Raw genomic sequence first — 11,207 nt, 5'->3', positions numbered from 1 at the left:
GGGATGGGATAGGTGGTGTAGGGTAGAGTAGCGTAGTGGTAGGTTGAGGGGTTAAGGATGTTTGTCTTGAAATGTGAAAAGGAATATATGAAAGGACAATTTGTTGCAAGATGCGTGTTCCATTGCTTTGTGACAACGGAATGAAATGACCATTGTGGCCTTATCCATTTTTTGCTTTAACCCATGTTTGTTCTCTATTATTTGAAGTTATAATTTTTGGAATAATATATATATTTTTTAAATGTGTGGTTGAAAAAGAATGAAGAAGTTTTTTATTTATGTATACTATTATTTTATTAGAGAATATGTGATTAAAAGGAGAGAAAGAGAAAATGTTTTATAAGTTTGACTATATAGAACTCGATTGGCGAAATTTCTCAAAAGTTAAAAGTTGTTTCTAATATTTAAATATTATTTTTAATATATTTTGATAATATTTTAGAAGTGCTTAGTTGGATTATAAGAGTTTTTGATCGAAGATGACCTAGGATAGTTTCTTCGTGAATTTCATCCACTAAAAATAGAAGTCATCTCCAACGAATCGATATGTAGTATTTAGGATTGAACGTGATAAAAAGTCAAAATTCCGGTCAATATATGTAGTAGAGTCAAAAAGACTTGTCAACTTCTTTTTGTGATTGAATTAAATTTGAATTTCATTTACTTCCTAGATTTAATTTGAATTTCATTTCAATTCATTACTTCCTACATTCAATTTGATTTACTCGCTGTCGATTCAACATTTGTCAACGAAGTGGTAACCAAAATTATACAAGTAGCAAAATTTATTTGAGAAAATCAATAACGATATAATTATATGACGTTTTTAAATAATCAAGATGCGTAGACTACAATTGTAATAGTGTATAGACTTATTTCATTAACGTTATGTTATTTTTTTAAAAATTACATTTTAATTTCTAACTCCACGATGTAAAAAGTTTGGGTCCGTCCCTGATTCCACTGTCACATAAATCATTGTATGTAAGTTGCACTGATGAATAACATTATTCGCATGTAAAATATGTCTAATATGTCTTCATTTGTGCTCAATAATAAAAGATCTTGACCATTGGAATTATTAATTTCCACGGTTAAGAAAAGGCAAACAAAATCAACGACAGACCTTGCAGCCTACATGTTTTGCATGAAGCATTGAAGCCACCGTCTTGTCGGAGTCCAATGCAAAACTCGGCTTTTCACGCTTTCTTCAATTTGCCATTAAAGCAATTAACTCGGGAAAAAGACGCTTTTCATTCGCCTTCTAGCCTCTTCTAGTAACCTGCAAATCCTACCTACACCAAAAAGAGTGTTTACTGCGGAACCCGGAGGCCACCAGACCTACGAATAAAAGCCGACAGAAAATCGCCGGCAACCGCCGTATTTTCGGCGGTTTGGTCCTTTTATTGAAAGCAACATCTACCCATTTAGAGCATCTCCTCGCCACGTGTCATCTTACCAGTGGATGATAGGATGGGAGTACAGAAGGATTGTCTCCGAAAATGACAGAGCATGCGAATTCCATTTCCAGGGTTAAGTAATTTTCTTTTTCACCTTTTGCTGTGTGTTTACTTTTTCAGTTTGGGGGTAAAAGTTTTGTCTTATTTGTTGGGTTGTTGATTTTACGCAGGAATGGAAAGGGAAGGGAACGGAGGGAAGGGGTGGAAAATTAATTGTTACCATGAATTGCTTGTCCACCAAGGAACCTGATTTCACCCTAAATTGTCTTGTAATTTATTTATTAAAAAAAAAGGTTGAACCCAACCTTGAAGACTCACACCGTCCCACCCCTGAAACATCATGAGGAAAGTAAATCGCGGAATGTGCCCCAACAGACTAGAGAACAAGAAGTTGTCCCATACACTGGTGCCCACAAAGAGTCCAATTTCATATCTCAAGAATTAAAACCCCACACTGCGGCTGTCGGTAAGGCTGAAACTACATCACTCCCATCCTTTGTACCACTGAATTATGCTCGAGAGGCTTGTAATTTATTTATTGTTAGCAAGTTGGTTTTTGAATTTTGGTGTCCCAATAATTATTGAACTTATATTCGTATTTTCAATTGCTCGTTAAAACTTAAAACATTGAGTTTTGATATTCAAACGTTGGACATTACTCACGGGTATAACATTCGTATTAAATCTCTAATGAAATTGGTGACATGGCTAACAGAGTACATAAGTGATTCTTTGTCACACTGTTATCAAATTGTCACATAAAAAAGCATCTTTCATTATGTTACTACATCAATTAATTACTGAAATATTGACCAACACATAATTGCTTAGATTACCCCTCTTAACAAGATTGATTTTTTAAGATAGAACCATAAATTTTAATATGTTATGAGCGCCTATTAAACTCCAAAGAGCAATTGGACCCGATTAGAACTCAGAAACATGAGCATATGAATTTGAAGATTAATTTGCTCAAATGAGTCATCATCTTACGCGGCATGTTAAGGGATGAATCCACATCATTTAAATACTGAATATAGACCAACATATAAAAACTATGATTATTCATCTTAACAAAGTTTACCTTTTAAAATAAAACCTCAAATCTTAATACATTACTTATTAAACTTTAGAAAACTTTTTTCGATTGCTCGCTATAATATGAAAAATATCTTTTATTGCTCATTGAACTTTGAAAGTTGTCGAATTTTAGCCACTAAGCTTATAAAAAAAGTCGACCTATTATTCGTTAAAAAAGTGCTCCGCAAGGGCACATGTAGCGTATAAGTAATAAAGTGAACAAACGAGTCTAAGTTGTCGATCCCACAAGGAATTGATTATCAAATCATACAACAGTTAAATTTAATTTTAAAAATGAAACATACAATAAATTTAAAATTGCAAATAATGAAAATAGCTTAAAATTCCACAAAAATAATAAAAAGATCACAGAAAATCATTATTTCAAAACTTATTTTCTATGAAAACTCATTTTAATGATTGTCAAATAGGGAATAAGTAAATAAGAAACATAAACCCTACCTATATGTCAATTTTATTATTAGATAAATAAAAGAGAAAATAAATATTCGAACACCACTAGAGCCAAAGTTCTTATGGTAGAAGTCAATGTAATATCAAGGGGAGATGATTGAAAATCCTATTAGCCATCGAATTTATAGCATATATTTTTTACTATGGTCGTCAAACTTTTTATTTTTGTACAAAAGTAATTATTTAACCTTCATTTCAGTTTTAATTTAGACGCACTATCGAAAACTTTGTATTCTAAAGGTATTAGAAGTGTTTACTTATACGAAGAAAATTGATAATGTCACTTAAAAATAAGATATTCATGTTTCTTAAATGCCATAAAAATACTATTCAATAATTGTAGTCTCTTCCAGCGGTAGACCCACATGGGGTCATGTGGGGTCAAATGACCCCACAAAATTTTGGTATTATTTTTTCCTTTAGAATATATTTGTTTTAGCCATTTTATGATCTACTTTAATATATGCCAAATGAAGTTGGAACATTGTATTTTTAATATCATTTTGAAGTGTTCATAACCTAATTTTTTGCTTCTTAATGGCGTGTGAAATGATCAACCGTAGCAAAAGTTACGATGTATCAAAGTAAGTCGCTCCAAATTAGTATTTCGAAAAGTTTGATAATATGCTAACTTTTAAAATTTGCCAATGATCGTATATTATCCGAATCCACAAATTGCCTGCATCATCTAGAAGCTTGTTTCGAGAATTACATTGTAGTCATATCGAATGGTCCAAATGAATATTGAAAATAGCTAAACACGTGTCAAACCTATGTACTAGAAAAGACGTTTCACTCGTTTTCCTTTTAAAAAAATTCAATATTTCATTAACGTTTATTATTTTCGTGAGGTAAATTTTTCAATATAATTTACATCATTTTATTAGGAAATTTTACATGGAAGATGACGTCAAAAATTCTAAAATCGTTACGGATTAAATGTAATTTGAATTACTTTCAAATTATTTTTTTGTTAAAATTAAATTTCATTTACTTCATAAAATTAAATATGAATTTTATTTCAATTCATTTATTTCCTACACCCAATTTGATTTATTCGCCGTTAACTCAACATCTAAAAATGATGTGGTAAACAAAATTATACATGTAGCAAAATTCATTTAACACTATTGATAATGATATAATTATAAGACATTTTTAAGGTGTTGAAATGCGTATTAACTTATTTTCATTAATATTATATTATTTTGAACAATTACACATTAATTTTTGACCCCATACCCTAGAAAGTCTGGGTCCCCAGTCTCTTCAACAAGATTTGATTAATTGAGCATAAAGCTTGGATTATAATTCAAACTAGAACTATGCGTTTAGATACTTGGGTATACACTTGCAGCAGGAAAATTGAAAGTTAGCCATTACGCCCCATTTTTTTGGATAAGATAGCTGTGTACATAAATAAATGGACGAGCGCTTCATCTTATGCTGGTAGGACTGAATTGGCGAGGATGGTCTTGCAAGGAGTTGAGTGCTTTGGTTATTTTCCCAGTTCCAGCCACCATCAAGGATGGAATCACACGGCTTTGCCGAAACTTTCTTTAGAACTCAAAAAAACAGTTAGTTGTTTGGACTGATGTTTGTCTCCCCAAAATCGAAGGAGGACCGAGTTTACGTGACATCAAATGCTGGAATAAAGCGTTGCTGGCCAAATCTCTTTAGAATATTTATGATAAGAAAGATATACTTTGGGTTCGGTGGATCAACCACGTGTATTTGAGAAACGCGGCTATATGGAAATGCTCATCTAAAAGGGGGTGATTCACCATTGTTCAAGAAACTGATTTCTATTGCAGATTTTTTGAAGCAATCTTAGGGAACATCACAGGCAACCAACCTAAAAATCTCAAATTGGGTTCTAGGAGATAACATAAGCATTACCATGGCTTAGGATTATTTTCATCCGTAGAGGGCTACTATGAGCTGGCAAAGGACGTTTGGAGCTTGTGTATCACCCCCAAGTATTCATTCATCCTCTGGCTTAGTGCAAAAAAAAAACTTCTCAGTAGAGACTACCTGCAATATATGGACATTGACGATACATGCGTGTTATGTCAAACTTAAGCTCAATCTGCCCAACACTTGTTCTTCTACTGTGTCATAAGTTGGGAGATTGGGGGACAAATTAGAGCTTGGTTGGGCATCAAAAGAACCATGACTACAATGCTAGTGCCTTGAAATGGATGAAGGAGAAGGGACGAGGGACTACTAGGCAAAGCAAGATAAAAAGAGTTGCATTGGCCAGCACCGTTCACCACATATGGACAACCCATAATAAGCTGCCTTTTGAAGATCTTAAAATGCAATCTGGGAACATTGTAAGATGGATCAAAACATACATTTACAAGGTAATATTTTCATTGTATTCTCATGTTTTGATTCAGTTTGAATCATTAGCGTCTGGTCTTTGGATCATTTTCATTTGTGCATCGTTTGTTCATGATTGCCCAGGTATGTCTAAAGTACTTGTAAACATGTAGAGTGATCAATAAAATTTACATTTACTGATAAAAAAAATCTAAAAAAATACTATTTTCTCATAATCTCGTATACAATTTAAATATTTTCTTGAACTCACCAATCATATTCAACACTAATGGTATAAATTGTAGAGATAATTTTCATAATTGTGACAATCTAATAATGCTATGAAATGAAATATGAAATCGACTATAATGTACAATGAAAAATTATACTGAAAAAGTACCCTTGAATAAATTTACGTACACACATATAGAGCAATCTCGGTGTACACGACAATGCCGTAGATTAGCAGGCTCGATTCGTCATTTTTAGTACATTGTGAGATGAGCTTCTGCATGTAGCTTGGTTCCATCATTCGGGCCTTTTTGAGAGGGCACCTCTATAAATTCGGGCCTTTAAAATCTGATAGCGGATAATTTTGGGCCCAGCTGCAGGCCCAGCCTATCTCACGCTAGAAAGATACAATTTCTTATCGTTTTGCAGGAGAGAGAGAGAGACATCCTCAGTAAAGACGTCTACTCACAGTAATATACGGAACTGAAAGGGAAAAAGGAGATGAAGACCCAATAAACAACAGACAAATACATAAAAATAATAATTATATATATATATATATATATAAAGGAAAAAAAATTCTTTGCTCTTAGCTCCATACGCAAACATTATTAAACCCCTTCTTCTCTTTCTATGGATTTCTGCTCTAAAGAAAAACTTCAGGCTTGTCGTCTGCATCCTGTTCTTGCGTATTAAATTTCTTAATTCTTTTTATAATTTTCATTTTTTCGTAATTTTTTTTTATTCTTTCATTTCTTGCGGTGAGTTTTGGCTTGATCGGACCCAGATTTTTTGTGGGTCGCAGGTAAATTTTATCTTTTCCTGCCTTTATTTACTTAAAATATCCGAAATTCCAAACAATCTGGACTAGAAATTATTTTTTCCGTTGTGTTTTATGGTTATTTACTTGGAATTTTATTATTATTATTATTATTATTATTATTATTATTATTATTATTATTATTATTATTACCTGTGAGATATTAAATGAACATTATCTGTTTTAGCTGGGTTTTCTATGCTCAGAATACAAAAACAAGTTCTTATTAAGTAGAATCTGGATCAAATAATATCCAGTTACTATCCGATCAACTGAAGTTATAATTTGGATCTTGGTAGGCAGCCGAATCATAACTATTTACTTCAGTCCTTTTATCTGTAAAATTGACTACATGTTTTAGAAGAACTGGATAATGATGAAAAGATATTTACTTACGGTTCCTTGTATCCGCAAATGAGTTTCACATTTATAGTGGCTGTTTGTAGTTACTTGTTCAATCTGTCTGCGTTTTTGTCGCATTGATGTAGCACAAATATTACATTGTATAATTTATTTTGTTTGAGCTTTTTAAACGCCTTCTTTAGTGATGACTTTCTCAATGCAAACTTGCATAGGCACATATAAAGAGTTTTTATATTAATAGGTGCTGAAGTTATAAATTTGATTAACCAAGGACACCCTGAAACAAGACTTATGAACTTCTAATTTATTTAGCATACTAAAATTCCAATTGAGAAACCAATTTATTTCTTGCCTGTCACTTTTATTTTTCGTTAGCACTCAGAATAATTTTCCAATTCTGCTGCATTAAGCTTTTTACATGCTTTTCCTTGGAATATCATCTTAGTTTAATATATTCTATTTAGTCACTGGACAGAAAGGAGTTTTATTGCATCTCCTAAATAGTCTAAATTCAAACTGCTTTTAGTATATTATGGTGCTGCTCTCATTATATGATGTTTAGAGCATGGGTAGTGTTTATAGTGAGAGAGTGTGCATGTTTTGTTAACTAAACAGTAGTATAACTACAGTATAACCTCTATAAATAATAAGATTGGGCCTGGAAAATTTTATTATATATTTGAGGTTATACTCCATATTGTCATATGTTTGATTAGAGCATTCAACTTTTTCTTTTTCTCCTTTTTTTTTTTTTTTGGATTAATTAAGAGAGGGGAGTTAAGGTTAGAAGACGAGGAAGAGGGAGAATCAACTTATGGTGGAGTCATTAGCCAAGTTTAACAGGATGGATCATTACTTTGTGCTATGTTTTACTGGATAACATGTACTGTATCAGATGTAAAGACCTAAAACAAGTGAATAAACAATCATATTTGGAAGTCATTTTAGTGATAATTCTCGGTAAGCATATCAATGAGTTTCTTATTTTTTAGAAGTAATGAAATTTTGGCATTGAACTCTTCATACGAAAGTTAAGCTACAAATCCTTTATAGATAGTTTGGGCAATAAGATATTTTATGCAGTTGGCGTACCTATGTATTTCGATTTTCAAGATGAAAAGACTGTTTGAGATGCAATGTTCAGATATGAGAGCCTACTTGCTGGTGCAAAATAGAGCATGTTTAATGTGGCTTGAATTGGCACTGGATAAATTCAGCAATTCAACTGTGTGGCTATGCATACATATGTCCATTATGAGGTCATTATATATAAAAATAAATAAATAAATAAAATCTCTGGAAAGAACAGACATACGAGTTTAACAGATATGATGAGTAAGATGAAGGCCTTAAGGCATCAAACATCTTGATTTTTCAACTGTTGACAGTACCTGTAAATATAATCGAATCTCTACACCTTTACTACATCTGAAGAAAATTGTGACTGACCGGCATGATCTAATAGTTTAGTTACTCAAATTAAAAATGATTACTGCTGTTAAGCCTGTTATCAAGCATCTACTTGGTTTACACTCTCCCTCAGTAAAATGAACTGCCAATTGCTTATTTTTTTAAGTGAAAAAGAAATGAAAAATAGTGCATTTGTGTACTATTTTGCATGGATATCTTGTCAAGTTTAAGGGTTACGCTGATTCTTTTTTTTTTTTCAGCACAATTTTCTGATTGAAGTACTCTAGGAATGGACTGGTTGTTTTTGCCTGCTGTAAGAGTGTACGAGCGATGTTCAGTGGGAAAATAAGTGCTCATTCTTTTAACATATTCCAATGGAAATGGCACAGTACATCATCTCTAACAGCAGGGTTGCTTAAAGATGTACCCACTCAAATTGAATTGTCCGACTATCGTAAAGCTCCAAGCCCCTGTAGTGAAAGCCCGTCTGGGCTACTTGATGGTGAGACTTCAAATGTAGAGCCCATCGACGATTTGGACCTGTTTATCGAGAGGATTTACACCTACTACTGCGAGAAAGGGCTTTGGTGCATTATTATCAAGTGGATTTTTGAGCTTCTGAGCCTGCTTTTCACCATATGTTTCTCTGGATTTTTCTTGTTATATGTTGATTGGAATGGCCTTCGAAATGCAAAGTGTGGAATGGATGCAGTGGAATCTGGAATTAAGCCTTGTGATCTTTCTGAGGAAGCTTTGCATAAGCATCCATTGACTCCTTTTACTCTTCCCAAAGCTATAATTGTAGGATACCTTGGAATATTTTCCATATACTGGATGTTCTGTTTCTTGAGGTTTTTTGCGCAATTAAAGGAGACTCTTAAGATCCGTCAGTTTTTCTACAACAGGTATGTCTTGATCTGATGTGGAATTTAATGGGGTTCGTACCCAGATAAATTACATGTTTGACTAAGCTTAAGAAAGTGATTTTTCTTTTTTTGAGAGTAAGTGAAAACTGAGAGCATGTTTGGCTAAGCTTAAAAGAAAGTAAAAGTTACTCCTTAAAGTAATTTTTTTATCTCCAAACAAATTTGAGGAAGTTAGTTTAAGTAAGAAGAGTTACTTATTTTGAAGGTAATTCTTATTTTATCTTCAAAATAAGTAATTAATTCTAATTTTAACCGATAAAAAAATTATATTTTATGACACTTATTTATTTGCGTATAAGTAAACTTATTTTTAGGAGAGGGAAGAAGTGTGAGTCATGGATTGCACATGGAATTCATCTGACAACTTGACATTAATCTATGATTGTCTTTTAGAATGAAAGGATCCGTTAGTTTTTTGAATCACTAAAAGAATTTAATGTTTTTGTGCAGTCTCCATGTAACTGACAATGAAATAAAAACTATGCCGTGGGCATTGATTCTTGAAAAAGTCATCGAGGCAATAAGTTTGCAACAACTATGTGTGGTCAAGGATCTTTCAGTTCACGATGTGGTGACGCGATTGATGCGGAAGGAGAATTATTTGATTGGAATGGTTAATAAAGGGGTGCTCGCCTTCCCTATTTTTGGGTGGGTCCCAGGTGCTGGTCCAACTGTGAGAGTTGATACAAATGGTGTGCAACATCGACTAGTGCTAACAAAGACACTTGAATGGACCTTGAATTGGTGCATATTGCAGAGCATGTTTGACAGGTTAATTATGAGCTCCCCCCACCCCCGAAGCACATAAAAGAATCTGTAAACCAAATAATTATCATCATTTTCTTGCAGGGTTATTTGGGGTTGGGGAGGAGGGGTTAAGAAAATGGATGAGACCCTTTGTTTTTGACGGTCAATGTTTTGGCATTTTAAGATCATGAATTTCCAATTAGGTTATATAACACATGCTTTACGAATTACAATACACAACCCTACCATGCTAATAAGTTGTGTGAGCTTTTGATACATGGAAAAGAGGTGATAATAGAGATTAATTTTTATAGATCAGAATGGTTAACACACTCATGTATTTCTAGAAAAAGTATCCTCCCCTGCATTATGTTGGCAAATGATGATGATTAGTATCTGTTATTTTGGTGTCAAGTTGGACTAGTCTTGTTTGACCGTAAAAGAAATACATATGTTTAATTTGGTTGCAAACCATTCTACTTCTGTCTTCTGATCAGGACATTCGTTATTTTCGCAGAAACTTTTGTCTGCGGAGGGAGTTCGTTTCTGATCCTAAAACATTAAGGAAAAGGCTTATGATAGTTGGCTTTGCAATGCTGCTTCTCTCTCCTTTTCTTGTCATATTCATGCTGGTATATCTCTTTTTGAGGCATGCAGAACAGTTCTATAATCACCCTAGTACGGCATCACATCGAAGATGGTCAAATCTCTCCAAATGGATGTTTAGGGAATTCAATGAGGTACAACTCTTAAATTTGTCTTACTCGGATCTATTTCTCATTCTTGTTCTTGATGAGAGGCTGGGGGTTAGGAAGTCATTTCATCCAATTCTTGCAATTTATAACATTTTGTCATACTGAAAATTGGGACTACTAATTACTTGTGCTGTTTGTACGTCCTTAAAAACACATCAGAAGGTTTGCATCCTCTACATGCTTAAATTATTCAAACAACCTATTTTTTTGGTGAAGAGGGTATATTACTTGTGGTGTCTCATGTCTCATCTTTCTTGTGTAGGTTGACCATTTGTTCAAGCACCGGATAAATAGCAGTGTAGTACATGCTTTGGATTATTTAAAGCAATTCCCTTCACCAATCTTGACCATTGTTGCAAGGTTTATCTCATTTGTTTCTGGTGGCTTTGCTGCTGTCCTCATAATCATTGCCTTCCTAGAAGAATCTCTGCTGGAAGGCCATGTAATACTTTCAACTAACGCCATTTGGGTGTATTGGCATATGATTGCTCTTGTAATCAAGGGGCATCTTTTTTCTTTTTATTAAACATTTGTTTGAATCTCGCAGATATTTGGTCGCAACTTATTTTGGTATGCGGCAGTTTTTGGAACTATAACAGCTATAAGTCGCGCTGCA

The 11,207-nt window shown here is 33.5% G+C and overlaps 1 protein-coding gene across 2 annotated transcripts in view; it reads left to right on the top strand.

Annotated features, from left to right (window-relative positions):
* Positions 1 to 6,144: 6,144 nt before the first annotated feature.
* Positions 6,145 to 11,207, top strand: part of LOC111402417 (autophagy-related protein 9-like) — an 8,585-nt gene continuing 3,522 nt past the window's right edge. Inside the window, exons 1-5 of one of the 2 annotated variants that reach the window (XM_023030711.1) lie at positions 6,145 to 6,375; positions 8,424 to 9,068; positions 9,540 to 9,860; positions 10,354 to 10,576; positions 10,854 to 11,033. In XM_023030711.1, coding sequence (XP_022886479.1) covers positions 8,494 to 9,068; positions 9,540 to 9,860; positions 10,354 to 10,576; positions 10,854 to 11,033 — 1,299 coding nt within the window. In that variant the 5' untranslated portion in view covers positions 6,145 to 6,375; positions 8,424 to 8,493. Of the gene's footprint in view, positions 6,376 to 6,557; positions 6,686 to 8,423; positions 9,069 to 9,539; positions 9,861 to 10,353; positions 10,577 to 10,853; positions 11,034 to 11,207 lie in introns of those variants that run through there. The other variant, XM_023030718.1, reaches the window with a different exon arrangement.

The sequence above is a fragment of the Olea europaea genome, chromosome 1 (genome assembly GCF_002742605.1).
Source record: "Olea europaea var. sylvestris chromosome 1, O_europaea_v1, whole genome shotgun sequence".
In the NCBI taxonomy this organism is placed as follows: domain Eukaryota; kingdom Viridiplantae; phylum Streptophyta; class Magnoliopsida; order Lamiales; family Oleaceae; genus Olea; species Olea europaea.
This window is presented reverse-complemented; position numbering and strand designations above follow the sequence as displayed.